Source organism: Homalodisca vitripennis, unplaced genomic scaffold, assembly GCF_021130785.1.
Source record: "Homalodisca vitripennis isolate AUS2020 unplaced genomic scaffold, UT_GWSS_2.1 ScUCBcl_1675;HRSCAF=5597, whole genome shotgun sequence".
Classification (NCBI taxonomy): Eukaryota; Metazoa; Arthropoda; class Insecta; order Hemiptera; family Cicadellidae; genus Homalodisca; species Homalodisca vitripennis.
In genome coordinates, this window is record NW_025777798.1 from 23,635 (window position 1) to 43,973 (window position 20,339).

The 20,339-nt window shown below is 30.2% G+C and overlaps 1 protein-coding gene across 1 annotated transcript; it reads right to left on the bottom strand.

Moving 5' to 3' along the window:
* Nucleotides 1-15,058: 15,058 nt before the first annotated feature.
* LOC124371586 lies at nucleotides 15,059-17,718 on the bottom strand. Its single transcript, XM_046829935.1, has 2 exons — nucleotides 17,002-17,718; nucleotides 15,059-16,769 (listed from the first exon to the last, which is right to left on the bottom strand). Exons 1-2 carry the CDS (start codon nucleotides 17,190-17,192, stop codon nucleotides 15,059-15,061), a joined length of 1,902 nt encoding a protein of 633 aa, XP_046685891.1. The 5' UTR covers nucleotides 17,193-17,718.
* Nucleotides 17,719-20,339: the final 2,621 nt, after the last annotated feature.

Genomic DNA, 20,339 nt, shown 5'->3' on the forward strand with positions numbered 1-20,339 from the left:
AACTAAATATCTTTTATCGATAATTTCTCCTCTATTAGAACACTTGTAAACAGTTGGCATTATACTCTTCCATTTAAACAAAAAGATTTTTTTATAAATGGAGATTATGGAACTAAGTCTGCCGAGATATAAATTTTTCAGCGCAAATGTTTGTGTTTACATTTCTACAACAGAGATAAATAGAAATAATTTCATTCTATTGTACAACTATTTAGGATATTTTGTCTATGACTACAAAGATTATTCCGGAAGAAATCGAGATTTTTTCATCAGCGAAAGAGTATATTTTTGAAGTTTTAGAAGGAATGAAAGAGAATAATATGAACATCATCAATTATTGTAAAAGACAAAATGAATGATTGTGTCTTTGGTGTAGTGTTGTTAGTGTGCGTGTTTGCGCTATGGGGAATCACATCACATTCAACTTCTACGGTGTCTATTGTTTAGAGACTTGGCCCTGCACTGCTACTGTCCAACCAAGTTAATGGCTAGGAGCTGTAATTCGGGTCTTAGACTCTGGAATTGTTTTGTTCCCAAGTCTCATTTTTCTTTGGTAACTACTGTGTAGAAGTTGATGGAGAGATACAATTAGGGAATTTGTGTCGGGTGTTTTGTAAGTGTAATGTTGTATTAATGAATGATGTGAATGATGAATGTAATGAACGAATTAAGGAAGAGAAGGAATGTACGAATTAAGGAAGAGAAGGAATTAAGGAATGAAGTGGAAAGGTGAGGAAGCAAATGGCGCGCCAACCACAGTTGTCATTACTCGGCTTGTTCTATAGTCATTACACTATGGCCACTCGTGTAAAGACTTGTCCCCAACCACTGAACGACAACCATGTCTTCCTCAATAAAAAGCGCGCCTGAAGCTCTGGGATTTGAACCCAGAACCTCAGGCTTTGAAGGCAAGCGTCTTACCAACTGAGCTACGGAGAGTCTCGAAAGATATAAGCTATATCTCTGCTATATAAGTTGTTCAATTAGGATTGCTAGTTTACAAGTTTATTAATAATTTTATATTTCAAAAACCACTCAACCGATTTTAATGAAATTTGGTACACATATAGTAAATACTTAACTCTTTCGACTTAACTTATCCATAAGGGTGAAATCATCCCCTATTTCTTAATATTCATAAAAAAATAAAAAAAATTATCAGAAAAATCTGAAACTTCAAAAACAAGCGAGTTCAACTTAAAATTTCATGAAAATAACAAAATTTTCAAAAACTACCCCAATCATCCCTTATCTTAAAACTCTTATATCTCGAGAACTATTGGAGCTTTTTTGCTGAAATTTGGTATATAGGATCAGTAAATATTAAAGTATTTTTTAAAATCATAACTTCCGGTCCAACCCTTAAGATGACCTTGGAATAGTTTTTTGTTAATATCATCCCCATTTTTTAAGATATTCTTTTGAAATTAAAAATGAATACTTATATCAATGTCTTTAACAATTCTGTAAAGTTTTAAAATTATCCGATGAATAATAGTGAAAATAACGTGATTTTTACTGAATTTCTCTAATATCGTTCTTAATCACATCATAGGCTAAAAATTTCTCAGAGACAACAACAACATAACAAATCGCGTTTGTAACAGCTTTTTGAAAATCCATATTGATAATTATATCGTTCTTTGAACCAGAAATATTTGTCAAACTCTTTGTTGTATCAATGACATAAATAGGTCTATTCGCTAAAAATTCTTTAGGATTGTAATACATTTCCTTATTATTACAGTAAACTTTCTTAAAATCTTGATACATCTGATACATGATTCTGAAAAGACCTCCGGAAATGTTTAAATTTTGTAATTCATCTGGATAATAAGAACCGTTCAATTTTACTCTGATATTTTTTACATCCAAACTATCAAACTTTGAAGGATTTTTTTTCTTGATTATTCTGTCTACCTGTTTGAAAACCTATAATAACGAACTTGGGATTGAAGATATTTCTATAAATGTTTGTAATATCGAACGAATAAGTTGTTCCGGAAATACCTTTTTGTTCAATACACTGCCAATCTAGAAAATTAAACATAATGTTTTGACTTTTTTGTAATTTCATCAATCAACCTTATTTTACTCGTGATTTTATAATCAATCATTGGAACTCTAATAAAAAAATCTGTAATTGTTATTTTTCCATCAACAGGCATAACATTTCCAGTTGCAGTCTTCAGAATCGCATCATCGTCTTCTGCTCTTATAAAACTTAAATAAAATCCTCCTTTATAGATCGGAATAGTAACATTTTCAAAAAAATCCTAATCCAAAATGAGATAAATTTCCAGCTGCTTCAAAAACACCAAATTTAAAATCTGATTCAAAGCCATTAGAAGTTTGAGAAATAACATCACTTTTTGAATACGAAATAGTTCCTTTAATTGTGCTTAATTGGCCACAGTTTTCGACTTCTTCTATCAATTTATTGTGTTTTCTTACTTCAATCTTAGAAAATAAAAACGGTATAAAATTATCGATTAATCTAACATTATCAGTTCCAAGATATGCTTGACCATCTTGTTTTGTTAAAGTTCCAGAAATATAAAACTGGAAGTTAGACGAGCAAAAGTTATCTCCAAAATCAATATTAAACTCAGTTCTTTTTATTCGGTTCATTCAAATGTTGTTTACTAATTGGATAGAAATTTTTAAACTCCGCCCTTTCAATATCACTAGCATATTTTCTGTAGTCCGCCATTTAATAAGAGAAAATTTAGAAATTTTAAACATCGTGTATCATTTTTTCATCGATCTAATGTACGTTTTTATAAGAAAAGATATAAATTTTAGTAAAATAATTAAAAAGATTAGAGTCATTTTTAATGATCTACTTCGTCATATTCAGGATTCTCTTCCTTAAATTTTGCGATCTCGGTCACATATTTCAATAAAATCTGCACAGGATAGTAACCGCTATCTATAATATTGTTCCAATCAACTGTATCTTTATTTTCATCCAAAAACTTTATACTCAAGTGTTGATAGAGACAAAGAACAGACATATGATCTTTTAATTGATAATGTATATTTTCTTGAATGAACTCTGATGATAAAGTTTGATATTTTGCAATGTTATACCAATTCAATTTGTTTACGTATAATCTCATCATATCTTCGGATAATTCATATTTTTGAGAAATGTCATCCCAATGTTCTTTTTTCAAATCTCTTTCGTGTTGCATTATAAAAAGATCGAAAGCACTGTAATGTCCCGCCATCTCTATTTATTAAGAAAAAATTTCAAAATCAAGTTTTTATAAATTGGCTCTTTTTAGCGTTACATTCAGCACATTTTCCAGAAATTCTCTTAACTCCATTGATATTTGCATAGTATTTTATATCATTTGTTGCAGTTTTTTCTTTACATCTCACACAATATATGAGCGCCATTTATATAAGGAAAATTAGTCATCATAGCCGCCTAATCCATTAAATCTGTTATCAATGTTTTCAAAAGATTTATTAACATCTTCTTTAAATTTATTAAAGTTTTCTTCTAGTTTATTTACTTTATCGAGATATAAAGAGTATTGATCATCTATTCTTTTAAGTAATTCATTATTATGTGTTACTTTCTCATTGAAACGTGTACAAAAATTTTCAAAAAAGTTTACTTTCTCATTGAAATGTGTATCAAAATTTTCCAGAATTTTGTTAATTACTTCACCAACTAATTCATTAACATTATTTTTATATGTATTAAAGTTTTCTTCTAGTTTATATACTTTATCAAGTAATTCACCAACTTCGTCTACTGATCTTTTACTTCTCGCTTCAAGTTTTTCATAGACTTCTGTTGTAAAATCTTTAACATGCTGTTTATGATTCTCATAATTTTGTTTTAGTTCATTAAACATTTTAATAGGATCTTCTAATTGAATCATTACAACAACATCAAATGGATTAATTCCTTTACTAACACCGCTAATTCTTTTTTCCTTTAAAATCTAAGGCATTTTTAACATTCGGATCATGTAAATCAACAATATCGATGTTTTCTGATAATTTTAGAGGTTTTAAAATTTGTTCTTTAACAACAACATCATGTTTGTCAATACCAGGTCGAACACCGACAATTCTTTTCTTATTAGCCAAACTAACATAATTCTTTTCAACTTTGATCGCTTCAGTAATTTCATCAGCTTTTTCGATGTGAGACATTAAATTGGTAAATAATTTTTTTACACCATCATCAACTTCTTTTTCCAATGTTTTTATTTTATCAGCAACTTCATTTGAACTCATGAAATTTGCAAGTTTGTTATCATATTCTGCTTTAAAATCTTCAATCTCGACAGCAAACATATCTGAATCTGGAAGGTTTTGTAATAAATTTTCTAACTTGTTATCAAACTCATTTCTCAAACTATCAAAATTAAAACTATTATCTACATTTTGAATAATTTGTGTACCAAATACGTTAAAAATATTTTGTGAATACATATTTATTAAGCAATAATTTGTTAACAACTTCTTTAAAATCTTTACCATCACTCAGTTCATTCAACACAAAAACACATAAATGACCACAAATTGGGGGATCTTTATAGTCTTGAATCTGAGAATCATTGTAGTAAACGCTTGATTTTTTCAAATATTTAATCAATTCTATAGGTGGTTTGTCCTCAATTCTTCCATACGAATCAAAATAAAACGCAATCTTATCATTTTTATAATAGCAAATCCAATGTGTTCCACTTCCCATAATCGAGTCTAAATTCACAATTCCACATTCAAATTTCTTAACTTTTTCAGGTAATGTATCTCTCATGAAGATTCTTCTAAAATGTTTAATATTTTTGCAGATTTCTTCCAATTCCCCGAATGTTAAAGGTTTAAATTTTTTTTTTCAATGTTTGATTTCACGTAATTCAAAGTTTTTTCATCTAATCCAGATCCTGTAACATCTTCCAACTCTTTATCTAACCAATTTAAAATGTTTCGAACAATAGGAATCACATCCTTTTTAACGATTGGAGCAGCTTTACGAACATAAGGAACAACATTTTTTAACAACTGGAATATTTTCTCCAAAATCTAATAAATCTTTCAAAAGTCCACCATTTTTAAGTTCTTTCAACTGATTATAAGAAAATTCTATTCTGGTTCCTTTATTGTTTTTCTTATGTTTTTCGAGTTTATTGTATTGTCTATTTGTTAAAAATATCTTATCTTCGCCATTTTTTAGTTGATCTATTTTAAATTGAATACTAACGGGTATTTTCTTCTTAAAAGCGGATTTTATTTTTTCTTTCTGATTTTTGCTGAAATTTACATTCACCTCCATTTATATAGTTAAAATTTCAAGTTCTCTTCGGTTCCCATTCCTAGTTTTCTCTTCAAAAACATTGCTCCAGCTGTTGGAAGTGCAACAAATCTTTCACCTAATCCAGCATCTTTTGATAAAAATCTATCCATTGCCTTATCTTGCAAAACTTTATCTGCTATATGTCTGGAATTTGTGTCTCTATGTTTTGCATAAAAAATATCGTGTTCCATAGCAGCTTGATCTAATTTATTTATACCAGGATCTCCTCTTTTCAATCTTTTTTCAAGTTTTGTGCCAGGTCCCAGATATTCATAGCCTGGTACGTGTAATTCAAAAGGTAAATTGTTGATAAAATCATTCAAAAGTCCGCTACCTTCAATCATAGATGAACTTATTGCCGGCAAAACTCGTTTTAAATATTTAATTCCATCAGGTTTTTCAATCATTTCATCAAGTTTGTTCGAAATAAAATCTTTAATCGCTTTCTTTTCGTTCAAAAAATTGTTGTTTCCAGCCTTTTCTTGAGCATAAATATAATTAATAATTCCATCGAGTTTTGTCAAATCGTCGATATATCTGTATTCAATCTTATTATCACTGTATTTTCTCACACCTGACCCTTCGATTCTTTTTTCCCAAATTGGTTTAATCAAATTGAGATATTTTTTACCTTTACTTGACTTTGGTTTCTTAGTTGATGGATCATTATTTTTGTAAATTGAATCAGATTTCCATAAAATTTCAGTATACTTTTTCAAGTCTTCTTCAGAATATAAACCGTCTTTTGGAACATCAGTGCCTGTTAATAATCTCCATAAACCTTGAGTTCCTTCATATGTTTTTTTCATTAATAATGATATCATTATGCTCAAAATTCACGGGCAAATTTCCAATCATAAAACTTTTCTTTTTTCTGTCCCAATACAAACCAAATTTATCATCCTTTGCTCTAGGAAGAAATTTTTTACCAATTTCACCAATTATTATATCCGTTGTTCCAGGACTTATTGGTTCAACTATGGTAGAGTCTTCAATGATTCGAGGTCTAAATGGTGTTGAAGATGGTAATTTTGGCAATTCAAACTCAGATTCTGGTATCGAAATATCAGCAAATTGTCGTACAACTGGAACCAAATTCATCAAATTTTGATTATCGCTTAAAACATTTTCAATTTTGCCCTCAACATTTTTTATTGCAGATGTTACAGGTTGATTAATTTTTTGAATAAATTCTTGTTCTTTTTCATCAATTCGAATCTGTTCTTTAAATTCTTTGATTAATTTCTTTTCTATTTGATCAAGTTTTTTTGCTTCTTCTGAAGTTACGTTCGCCATTTATTTAGGAAAATTTTGAAACGTGGAACGTAAAAACGTGAACGTGGAACGTAAAACGTGAACGTGGAACGTGAAACACGAACGTGAAACACGAACGTGAAACGTAAACACGAACGTGAAACATGAACGTGAAACATGAACGTGAAACATGAACGTGAACGTGGAACGTGAACGTGGAACGTGGAACGTAAAAACGTGAAACATGAACGTGAAACATGAACGTGAAACATGAACGTGAACGTGGAACGTGGAACGTAAAAACGAGAACACGAAACGTAAACGTGAACGTAAAATCATGAAAACAACTAGATTATCACACGTTTATATTGGAAAATTTATTCAAATATTTACCATTTTTAGGCTTCAAAGTTAGATTAATAGTTAAAAATCCATAGTCTTCTTTCCAAATTTTATCACACAATTCATTAAAGTGGTTAAAACTCATATCAGATCCCACATAATTGTTGTAAATCTTTCTCGAATAGTGATCGTCTTGCTTAAAAATACACAACATATTCAAATTATTTCTAATAACTTGTTTATCAACCTTTGAAAAGCATTGGGAAAGATAGATACAAGATATGTTTTTGTGACGAGACATTACGAAATATTCCTTAATAACGTCCTGATTTTCCAAAATACAATCATCAAAAACGATTAACGAATTGGGTTTACATTCGCTTAACGGAACTATGTCCTCAGAAGCATTATAAAAATATGATATTTTCTTACTTAAGTTCTTCTCAATATTTTCAAATCTTTCTTGTAATTTTTTATAGGCGTCTTGTTCTAAAGATTTACTAAAAACATACAAATTGGAATAAGGAATCAACCTATTGTAGATAAAATTCAATAATAAAGTTGTTTTTCCACATCCACTTGAACCAACAATTAACAATCTGATTGGTTGATCTTTCTTATTTTCTTCAAACGTTTGAAGTTTTATCTGATCTTTTTGCTTTAAAAATTTCTCCATTTAAATAGAAGATTTTCATCTTGAAGCAACGCTTGCGAAAATGAAGCTGTTCAAGTTGACTTCAGAAAGCTCTAAATTAGTTTTAAACTTGGAACATCCTATACACTTAGAGGAAGAATCAAATTATTTTATCGGTTTAAGCGGTTTTTATTCTGACAATTTTGTAATAAATATTAGTGAAAGTTCTCCTTATTGTATAGGATTTAGTGAGAAGAACATAACAAAATACTATGGTTTAAACAAAGGATATTATACTTTCGATCAAATAAAAAATTCCCTTAAAAATTATCTGAAAACATTCAAACAATCAGATAAATCTTTAAACTTTGACGAAAACAAGTTTGAAATGCAAAAAAATTATCTTTATAATAAAATTCAAATAAAATCACCAGTAAGAATAATGTTTTCAGCAATTATTGTAGATTTGTTAGGGTTTGTTCAAGAAACTATTGAGCCAAATCAGGTATATTTAGGAAATAAAAACGCCAAAATTTAGACCGTTCGATGTAATTGAAGTGCACTGCAATCTCGTTGAACCTAGTTTTGAAAATCATACCGAACATTTACACAAAGAATCTGAAATTTTGTACACATTTTTCCCAAATGTTGCTTATGGATCAAAAATCAGTGAAAAACCGAATGAAATCGATTATATTCCAATTAGAAAAAATATTAAAAGAATTCAAAAAATCGTTCTAACTATACAAGACTCTGAGGGAAATTTATTAAATAATGAGAGTAAAACAACAATATATTTAAGATTGTCGAAAGAATGATGAATCAAGGGGGGAACGAATCGTTCTTACCTTCAAAATTTTCAAGAAAACAACTTTTGAATGTATAAATTACAAGAGTCTATGCCATAGATCCTTTCAAAATCTTCATCCTGACACTGTTTTTATCAATGAATCTGGGCTTTATTCTCAAAATAAAAATTACTAGTTAAATTTTTTTTTCTATCTAAATGGAGTCAGTTGTGAATCTACTCAAATTCAATAATAAAGAAATTTTAACATTTGTTGACGAAAATAATGAATTTTGGTTTAAGGCGAAAGATGTTGCAGAGGTGTTAGAATATAAAGATACGAAGAAAGCAATTAAAGAACATGTCAAAAAAAAAAATATAAAAAAAGCTTCGAAAACATACATTCTGAAGGTAGGGGTGATTCGCCCCCGCCTTCAAACTTTCAAAAAAACACTGTTTTTCATCAATGAAGCAGGCATATATTCTTTAATCTTGAAATCTAAAATGAAAATAGCAGAAATGTTTCAAGATTGGGTTTTAGAAGAAGTTTTACCAAGTATTCGTAAATTTGGTGTGTACAAACTTGAAAACAAGATTAAATATTTAGAGGACGAAGTTAAACACTTGCAAATTAAAGATGAAATAAAAACGGAAATAATCGCAAAACAAAGTGTAAAAATTGACTTAATGAAACCAGACCTTGTTTGTAAAGATTTTGCTAAGAAAAAACACCATGTTTTTGTATTAATTAAGAAGAATCACATGTGGGAATATCCTTATTACGTTATCAGAGCTCAAAAGAGAGAAATACCGAAAAGATTGAAAGAACTTGAAATTGATTACCCAGAAATGGAAATTTTATTAAGACAAGGAGATCCAAATAGTATAAATCTCTACAACCAAATGAAAGAATCTTTGAATATTTTATACAACGGAAATCATTTTACTACAAATATGGCAGAATCTCGACTGATTTATAGAATATCTAAATTACACGATGAAAATGTTTCTAAATTTTACTAAAAACTCTCGATTTATTATATTTTGTTTGTAAATGTTTAGCATAACTAGGTAACCATTGTAAAATCTTTTTTTCATATTCACAAGGCATTTCGTTTTTATAACTTTCGCTGAAATTTTTTTAGCACAATCTTTGCAAAAAGCATCTTTTCTATCTTTACTATACTGCCAGTTATTAAATTCAGAAATATTTTTAATTTCTTTACAAAAGTAACAATTTTTTTCTTCTAAAGTTAATTTGTCCATTTTAACGTATAATTCCTTACAATAACAGTCTTTTCTATTCTCTTCTTGACACTTTGTACATTTCTTTTGAGACTCCATTTATATAGAAAAAAATTATTACACAATGAAAATGTTAAACTCTTAACTTATGATATTTGGTTTGTAAATGTTTTTGATAATTATTTAACCATTTTTATAGTTCTTCCACATTCACATTGAGTATCTTCATAATATAATCTATGAAGATTCTTCTTTACACAATCTTTACAATATGAGTCTTTCTTATCTCTACTATAGTGATCACTATTAAACTCTGAAATTTTTTTAGTTTCTTTACATTTAAGACATTCTTTATCTTCCAAAGTTAATTTTTCTATTTTATCATATAATTCTTTATGATATTCCCTTTCACAATCTTTGCAATTATAATGCATTCCATCTTTCCTATTTTTATCTTTATAAAATTCATTTAAATCTTTAAATTCTTTGCACTTTGTACATTTCTTTTGATGCGCCATTTATATATAGAAAATTTATATTACAGTTTTGACTTCTTCAATTCATATTCATAAAACTTTCCGGTTATTTCTTCATTATTTAAATCTTTTATACTATAAGTTACAGGATCTGTGTTATTAATTTGATAAATCACAAAGATTTCTCTTGACCAATTGTTCTTATATTTGTTCGAAAATGTTTGTTTTTTACTAACAATTCTTACATGATCATTGACTTTAAATTTTAGTTTTCGTGTGAATTTCAGGTGGAACATACTTGAAAACCGACTCTAATAACTCTTTTTCTGCATCTTTATCTACGTCTTTAGGCTTCATTTTGATTGTGCTATGAACAGTATCGTTATATTTCTTTACGATTTCTTGAAGAATATCGATCCATTTAAAGTTTTTATTAATCTCAAAAATTACTTTCATTCTCTCATTTTGAGTTCTGTTATATCTCTCTACAATACTTGATTTCTCTTCGTTTTCAGTATGATAAATCTTAATGTTGTATTTCCTCAAAACATCGTTAAATTCTTTATTTTTAAACTCTAAACCTTTATCTGTATGAAGTAGGTTAGGAGGTTTGTGATTGATCCTTATGGCATCTTTTACTATATCTTCGAAAGCTTTTGAAACATCCTTGCCGTTTTTTCTTTTGATAGCTCTTGACCAAGCATATTTTGAGAAAGTATCAATAACATTTAACATATACTTGAATCCATCATTTTTATCCGAATAGTTAGACATTATAACTAAATCTGCTGCCCATAAATCGTCAATTCCTAAAGTTATAATTTTTCTCTTTTTAAACTTTTTTTCGTACTGGTGCATGAATTTCTCTAGCTTCAATCTCGATTTCTTCCTTATTCTTAGATTCTTTCTTTACTTGTTTTTTCATTTGGATTCTTTATAAATTTACTCTTATTTGTCTTACATTTTGAACATTTTGCTGCAATTCTATACAATCCGTTTTGAGTTTGAACGATTTTAGAATCTATATTTTTCGTTTTTTTCTTGCATTTGTGGCAGTGAATCAAATCATCTTCCATTTACATGTCAAAGTTTCCAAGTTTATTTAACTCATCTAATATATCTGTTTTATAGCCATACGGTACTGTATCGATCTTATTTTCTAGGACAATTCTCTTATCATCTTTAGCGTTTAGTGCTAACTTGTTTATAGTAACAGTGTACAACTCATGTTTATAGCTTTTTATTACAGTCATCTCCCTAAATTCTTCTTTATCTTCGAACAAACATCTCTTCAAGTTTTCGATATTTATTGTTTTATTTACAACGCTTCTCTTAATTCCTTTACACCTAACTGGGTTTTTATCTAGATATTTGTACGAGTACATCTTAGACCTTAAACCACAAAATTCTTCTAAAACTTCGCTATTTAACTCATCTTTGAATTTCCCTATTACCTTCTTATTTTTAGTAGTGAAACATTCATGATCTTTTGGATAATCACTTGTATCAAAGTCATCTATATTTTCTTTAATAATTTTAAAAGGATCTCGTTTCAATTCTAGAAAATAACTGTCTGTATCCATGTAACACAGATTCAAATCTGGATCAAACTTCTTTAATTTGTTGTAATAAAACTCGTACATTAGCAATTTTGAGAGGTCGAGAACTGAAAATCCTATGTAAATCGGTTTGTTAAATTTAACCTTTTGTTTGTACATGTGACTCGCTATACAGTTGTCGTCAAAGATAGTGAAGCTTTTGAAGTTCGTTTTTCTTGGCCTGTTTCATTGAAAATTCTTCATTTCCTAGTCTAATATCGCATCTATTTCGCACATTTTCCATACTTTTTCCAAAAACTGAGTTGTTTCATCAGCTTATAAAAATCCTTCTCAAAGTCACTTGTAGCTTTGGTCCTCATATTAGTATTAAAATCAATGTACTCTTTCATAAAAGGCTTCTGATCGAATGCAATAACTCTATTCACATGTTTCAAAATCATACCTTGTTCCAAATAGAACTTCAAATTTCTCGAATGAACAACGTATTCAGTTTTATCCAGTAGAGTTGTGCAAAGTTTGTTTTTAAAATGTTCTGGAGCAAGAGGTAAATCCTTGTGATGTTCGTGTAAATTCGTTGGATATCCAAGATCAACTTCGAGAATATAGCCATAATCTTCGTCGCCAGTGAGTTCCAAAATTGTTTCTTTCCATTCTTCAGTTGTGTAAGTTTTTGGATCCATCCACTTGATATCACTAAACGGCAGTTTTTGCATTAGGCCATACCCATAAAGGTTATTAGCATCAACGTATAACAAATAGTTTTCGGGCTTTGTCTTATCGAAATCTTTCAAATATTTGTTATTTGCTTTTACATATCGTTTAATACACTGAGAAATGCCCCCGCGAATGCCTTTTTCGATCATCAAATACATATTATAATCACTAATTAATTGTAATTCTATCTTCGTTAATTTTAACATAGCATCCCATGCGAGACTGGGAGCTGTTAGATAGTGTGCCGGATCGAGTTTATAACAATTAAGGCAAATGTTTCTGAAATTTTCAAAGATATCAGCGAGCAATAGAACATCTTGAATGTTATAGAGATCAGAGTAATTTCCTAGATTTTTCTCTTTTAATTTGTTCCAAACATTTAAGTAGTGTTGAAAATCTTTCTCAGATATGCTCTCGTCTGTCAAAAGTGAATAGAAATCTTGAATTCTCAATTCTTCTGTGTAATCAAGTTTTTCAATACTGTCGATAAATTCATAGGGAAATATTCCTTTTCCAGATAGAATTTTAAAAATCTCGTCGTCGTCATTTGGTTGTCTATCTATTATCTCATTCAGTCCATCCTGTATAAAATGATTTGTATGTTTGAAGTCTTCTCTCTTTAGATTTTTAGCTAACTTTTCTATAGACGAGGCCATGAATCTGAACGTGTCTACAAACGAAAACTTGATGAATTTTCTTGGCTTATCACCTTCGAATTCATAGCCATATCCAGAATTTTACAGAATAATTTATATATTTTTCATCGGTGTTTGCAATCAAATCAACATTTCCATATTGTTTAGCCAATTCTTTTATGTACAAATGAGTATCGTAATTTGACATATTGTGGCAGAAAACGGGAATATTCTGAGGAAATTTCAAATTTAGATTGCAACATGCATGAGCTGCGCCTCGAAACTTGCCGGTTAAATGACAATGATCTCTCACTTTATTATAACTCTTATCTTTCCAACTATCAGGAGTAAAAACCATACTGAATTGACCCAACATCATAAGCAGACCATTCACAGATATGACAAACGTTTGAATTTTGATACGAAATTTCTTCTTCTTCTGTCAATTTCATAGGTTTCATGTTCTTAGAATTATATTTTTTTGCTATGTATTTCGATAATTTATTGAGTTCTTCAAACAATTTTGTCGGGACGTTTTTCAAATCTTCTTCATTTTTGGCACGATAACATATCGGTTTGTACATGCGATTGGTCACATTCGACACTAAATATAGAGTAAAACCATAAGGAATGTGCCTCTGAATCTTGGTTGTAGTCGATCTTTGTGGATTGTTTCTTGCATGTCGGAATTTTTTCTAATATGCTCTCAAAGTCCATATAAATTACGTACGGATGGTTAAATTTCTTTTGATAATTAGTAAATTTAGTTGTTTGACCTGGAAATGGCATAATTGGCTTACAAACTTCATGATTTTTACAAATTTCTAAGTGATCTGTTAAATCTCCAGATTTGTAAAAATGGCTTAAACATCTCGTGGGTTTAGAATAAAAGGGTACTAAGTGCACAATCCTAAAATTTTCAGGAGGGAGCATCAAAGATTTGACATATCGGTTTGAAATTGTTTCAGGCTCAAATAACTTGCTTGTAGATTTTTTAAATGCTATATCATCTAAAAGTTTGAATTATTCAATTAGTTAGTGGTAAATGATTAAAGTTCTTTTAAAAAATTAAACTTTTGTGTTCAGTTAGAACCTTATTATTTTTAATATTTTAATAATATAACATAAAAAGGTTCCAAGAGGTAGTTAGAAACTATTTTATTTAACTTTTTTTATGTGCTTATTTAAAAAAGTTCTATTTACTAGTTAGAACTATATTAATCTAAAATATAAGCAATCATTTAATGTAAGACAGTTCAATGTACCACTTAGAACTCTATTAAATTAAATGAAATCACAATATTATTTTTTCCACCTTTCAGTCATAAGATTAATTTCTAATCTTATAACACCAGAGCATCATATTTGAATAGGTAAACAAAATAAACAAAAACTACAATTAGTATAGTTAATTTTATTATTAACAATGTCGGTATAAAAAATTTACAAAACTGCACTAATTAACTTAAGTGCTATGTCTATCACACCTGGATTGTGAAAACAGTAAATAAAAATATGATATTTCTAAGAGAGTTTTCAACACAATGTTTAGTGAGCATTAAGAATTACTTGATAATACTCCCTATCTACTATAGGCATAAATCTTTCCATTCTTTTTAAATCCCTCTTCTTTTCTGGCTTCAGCTTTATAATGCCTTGTACTGTTCCAGGTTCTTCATAGCTTATATATTCTGTTAATCTTTCTGAAGTCTTTCTTCTTTTTGATGTTCTCATAGTTGGTTTAATGTTGACATGCTTCATTTCTTGCCCATGTAATTCATTATACTCAACCAATCCAAAGACTTGGGATAGTTTTAGTGAACTTATAAGTGTAAAGGGTATCAGTTTCATATTGAGCTCTTTACTGGATGCTGTAAAGTCCAAAAAGTCATTTTCTGTCATCTGCAAAACAACATAAGGATTTTTCCGGTTAACAATTTTCAAAATTCTCATCAGACTTACAGGCGAGAAAAACTCAGTACCACTAAACGCTTTTTCGATGTGGCTGTGAATGTTGTCTACTTCTTGGACAGCTCCATGACCAGGTGTTGAATAATTCATTGTAATCGATGTGAGTTGAGGATTGTTTTTAAGAATCAGCATCATAGCCCCCGTCATCATTTGATTTCTGTTTTGAGGAAACACATGAGTCACTCCAAGTTATCAAGTTGTCGGTTTCTGGAAAATCTAGCAAAACTTTCTTCACAATTTTATATACAGCGCTGGCAATATCATTGCCTGTACGACCACCTGTTACCTCTGTCCACAGAGCACAGTAAACTTTCTTACCATTTTTTGTTTTCAAATGGGCAGTTAAGTTGTAAACATTTAATTTACTAAAGTAAAAAAAACTGCTAATCTCAGCTCTTGGGCAAGTAATTACATTTTGTAAGTCAAAACTTAATACAGTAGCATCAGAGTTTTCACGATCTTTATGTCTTGCTTCTCGCATAGCATTTTTCTCTGCTACATGAAGTTGGTATTTTTCTGAATCTGCAGGCAACTTCTCTTTAAGACTCACCTTGTGCTCTTCACACGTGTCACAGCGATCACTTTTTGGAAAATGGAAATCCATGTTAAATTCTGTTAAGAATATTCTCCTATACATACTCTCTTTAATAATAGTATCAGGATGTTTTTCAACAAAAAGAGAATACATCTTAGAAATATTTAATGAACTGTCTAAATACTGTTTAGAGGAATTCTTTCTGCAGTAATGTGATTCCACAACTGGGAAGGATTTTATATGTATCCTGACATCATTTTTAGCGTAAGCAGGAATCACAGTACTTTTGTTATGTCCTCTTTGGTCATTTTTTGGTAGGTCAGTCTCAGGGTCTTTCTTAAGATGGACATTATAAATTGGTTTCTGAGAAATGCTTAAAGTGCTTAAAAAGAAGGTTTTACAAACCTGGATTCTTTCATTGTTAATATTAAAATAGTATCGAAAAGAAAACTGACGTCTTGATACAGAGTTTTCAACACCTTTATTTTGTTTTCTGGCTGTTAGCGATCTTTCAGTAAGATTTTTTAAGAACATGTACTTCTCATTTTGCGTCTTTAAAGTATAAAAAGCCTTAAATACTGCCTGTCTTTCATCGCAAGTAATCTTCTTATTGCAAAAGAATTTGCAATTGTTTAGGCAGTCTTTTTTTGTTTTAATTTCTTTCTTATGAATTAGTTTACCTTTTTGATTGATATATTCTTCCCCTGCCTGGTGTTTTCTTTTCCTTTGGTTTATTTTCCAGTTATCTGGAGTTTGTAATCTTTTCCTAGGCTTCTTCTGGACAGGCAAGCTGTCAATATCATCTGGAGTGCCTTCAGTGATTGTCTGTTGAATTTGTTCGTCCTCAGGAGTAGGGTGAGGAGACTTGTCCGGAGTAAATACCAAAGTTTGTACTGATTCATTAGAAGAAAGTTCTGTGACAAAATCACCTTCATTAATGCTTTGTGTATCTTCTTCAATAATTGTAACTACAGTTCCATCTAGTACATTTAAAAAGTCTTCTTGCACTTCGTCACAGTTTTGATTTGCTGTTATGACTATAAAAATGTTCCCTTCATCACTAAAAAGTTGCCTATCATGGTTGTCCTCAGCGAGTTGGTCATGACTGTCCTCAGCGAGTTGATCATGGTTGTCCTCAGCCAGTTGGTCATAGTAATTATCCTTTGTGGTTTCATCATGGTTGTTGTCTGTGATTTCATCATGATTGTCCTCTATGATGTCATGGTTATCCTCTGCGGTTTCTTCATGGATGTCCTCCATATATTGCTCAAGGTTATTGTGTGCACCATAATTACTGGAATAAAGAACACAGATTAGATTAGGTAGATTATAAATACAACCTAGGTAGGTAGGTTATTGCGTAGAACATGAAAATGCAAATACGTACTTATTCTTTACAAATAGCCTATCTATATTTAGGTAGTTATTGGTTATCTCAATAGGAGTTAATAATTAATTTGTACTGAATTTGGACTGTTTGTGTAATTTCATGAAAATTATTGAAATCCTATATTAACACGACTTACATTTCTGAGTTACTTGGATCTAGTATGTTTACACATTCAGTGGGATATTCTTCTACTTGTTCATCTTGGATGTCATCTCCTTGTTCATTGGGATCACCCTTTGTAGGAACATAGTTGTTGTTTACACATTGATCAAGATTGCTCTCTGAACCAGCATTGCTAAAATCAAAGAAAAAATTCAGAACATACATGAATAAAACTAATGGAATTATAACCAAATGAAAACACTATAGACTTTAATAGAAATTTTGATTGATAAAATCATAGCTATTTGAATAAAATACACAAATTTAGCATTCAATTTGGATTCTGGTATATAGCCATTTACCAGTTTTAATGTTGTTTTATCTATGTTAATGGTTTAGAGCAAAACATCAGTATGGGTTATTTTAGGTTAGATTTCTTACCTGTCAGAAGTGAAACTCTGATTTCTTGGAGCACACTGATCTTCACTATCATCTAGTGCCTCTAATATTTCACTATCGTTTATGGAACTCATATTAGTTATAAAACATCCCAATAAATAATATTACAGTTTCTAGGAAAACCGCAAGCAAAATAACCTTAATACATTGAATCAGGCTTTTACATCAGCTGATAGAACCTTACTGCATTGAAAAAGATAATTCATTTAAATAACATGGTTCCATCTGCAAATGGAACCTTATTGAACTAAAACTATTTGTTTTTGGGACCAATATGGTTGTAAGTTGCAGTTAGAACTATCTTATTTTGCTTATTATTAAATTATCAGCTGACATAAACCAAAACAGATGTTTAGAATACATTCAGTTTGTCAGTTAGAACCTTATTACACCAAAACCTCATTTTATGAAAAAATGTCAGTTAGAACCCTTTTATTCTAAACCCACGATCTTCTACACAAAAATTTTCTTTCTTTATGTTTAGACAACTGCGAAGAAACAAGCTTATTTAAATCGGTTATCAAAACATAATGAGATTTATCATCTTGTTTAACATACAATAAATCAATGTTTGTTTCAGCGTCATATTTTTCAGAAATTTGTAACGGAACAATGTTAATATTTTCATCAAAACTGTAGACATTGATAGACATTGTTGGATACTTATACTTGGAATTGTAGCTTCGTTTTTCAAATATTTGTATATCTTTCAGAGACATTGGATACTCAAAACCTGAAAATATTTCGTCATTCACAAATTTTTCGTATTGCTTTACACGTTCACAGTCTCTTTCTGGTTTTTCAATAGCACATCTTATTGAGTAAATAAAGCAAAAATCATCTCTATTTTTTATATTTATACAAGCTTTTTTATCTTTAATATTCTTTGGTAAATCGATGTATGATCCTGCATTCATCATTTCGTGTTTGTTAAGGCTCAAAACTAGTTGTTTACAACTTTTAAATGTCCATCCGGAACCTTTATTTGGATTATTCGTTTGTTCTCGATGTGTTAATTTATTAAATTGCTTAGTAATAAAGTCGTTTACGTCAAAGATTTCGTCTGCTTTGATAGTAAAATACATTAGACATGTTTGCGGTTCACCATTCACTAAAGTTCGTTCGTATTCACATTCCAAAGAGAGATAGCCCTTCATATTTTTAACATTTTCTTGAAATTTCTCGATTAAACTTTTAATTTCTGACCGCATAATTGAAAGATATTTGTAAATTGACATGGAATTGTCGTTCAAGTTTGTTAAAATGTATTGCTTGAAAAGACCGTGTATTGAGGATAAAACTTCTACATCAATGATATTTTCGGATTTTACTTTAAGAGTTTTATCAATTTCTTCGATCATTTCAGACTTGGTTTTATCGTTAGTACCGATTGCCAACTTTTCAGCTATTGAATGAAGTTTTTCATCATTAAATAGGTCGAGATTTTTCTTTTCAACTTTGAAATTTCTCTTTAATTCACGTAATTTCTCAATATTAAACATGTTTTCGTGATCGGCAATTTTTATTTTCTCTAGCCCATTGTCTTAAATAATTTAGTTCATTATCGTAAATTTGCTTGTTTTTTTCGTGACTTTTAGAATTATAATGGCGATCATAGTTTTTTCTTAAAATTTCTATTTTGCAGAACGGACATGATATTTTATCGCGCTCCATTTAGATAGAAAAATTTATTTAACTAAATGGTGCTTGTAAACCAACGATTGCGCCTCTCACGGCGTGATATCACTACGGATATGACGCAGGCGAAGCGATTATCGTGATGGTCGGTCTGTAGTAGCACACCTCGACTGTCATTGAAGATTTTTCCTTTATTCGTAGCAGATTTGACAAACATTTTACAAAGCACAGCTTAAGAAAGTAGAAGCAAACAGCTGTAGATTTGGTTAATTTTTCATTCCACAGAGTAGATAGTAATGTACCGATCGCTTTTGGAGACGAACGACTGTAGATTCGGTTAATTTTTCATTGAGATTTGCTGTGTTATTTCTCAGCTTCCTTTATGGTACATTGAACAGTATTTTACATTGCTTTTCGGTCGGCTCCGAAAGTGCGCCAGGAACCCCATATTATTATCTACTAATGTACATTCATCTGATCTTTGTTCCATTAACAACTCGTATTGACCGCAGTATTTACGTCATTACACAGCCAGTGCTTCATGATGCTCACAGTCATCTATATATCAATGTACATTCATCTGATATTTGTTTCCATTGAACAACTCGTATTGACCGCAGTATATACGTCATTACACAGCCAGGTCTTCATGACGCTCACAGTCATGTATATACACATGTACGTTTATCTGATCTTTGTTCCATTGAACTACTCGTATAGAGCTCAGCATTGACGTCATTACTCAGCCAGGTCTTCATGACGCTTACAATAATGTATATACACATGTACGTTCATCTGATCTTTGTTCCATTGAACTACTCGTATAGAGCTCAGCATTGACGTCATTACACAGCCAGGTCTTCATGACGCTCACAATAATGTATATACACATGTACGTTCATCTGATCTTTGTTCCATTGAACTACTCGTATAGAGCTCAGCATTGACGTCATTACACAGCCAGGTCTTCATGACGCTTACAGTAATGTATATACACATGTACGTTCATCTGATCTTTGTTCCATTAAACTACTCGTATAGAGCTCAGCAATGCGATATAGGTTCTTAAGTACAAACATCTGTTTTTTCAAAAACTTCAAGTAAAAAAATTAAATTAAAAAAGAAAACTTGACTTCATTTTTTTTCAATATGTATTAGCCTCATGGTAAACATTGTGTACAGTTCAATAAGAATTAGGACCTCTTACAAAAGTCTGAAACTTTTGGACATTATAAAGTGACGAGACTACTTTCCCCAATAATATTTAGCAACAAC

Coding starts and splice junctions, on each gene's coding strand:
- LOC124371586 (XM_046829935.1), bottom strand. CDS start 17,192: ATGTATGTTCTGAATTTTTTCTTTGATTTTAGCAATGCTGGTTCAGAG. Junction 16,770..17,001: donor GATCCAAGTAACTCAGAAAT/GTAAGTCGTGTT, acceptor TCTTTATTCCAG/TAATTATGGTGCACACAATA.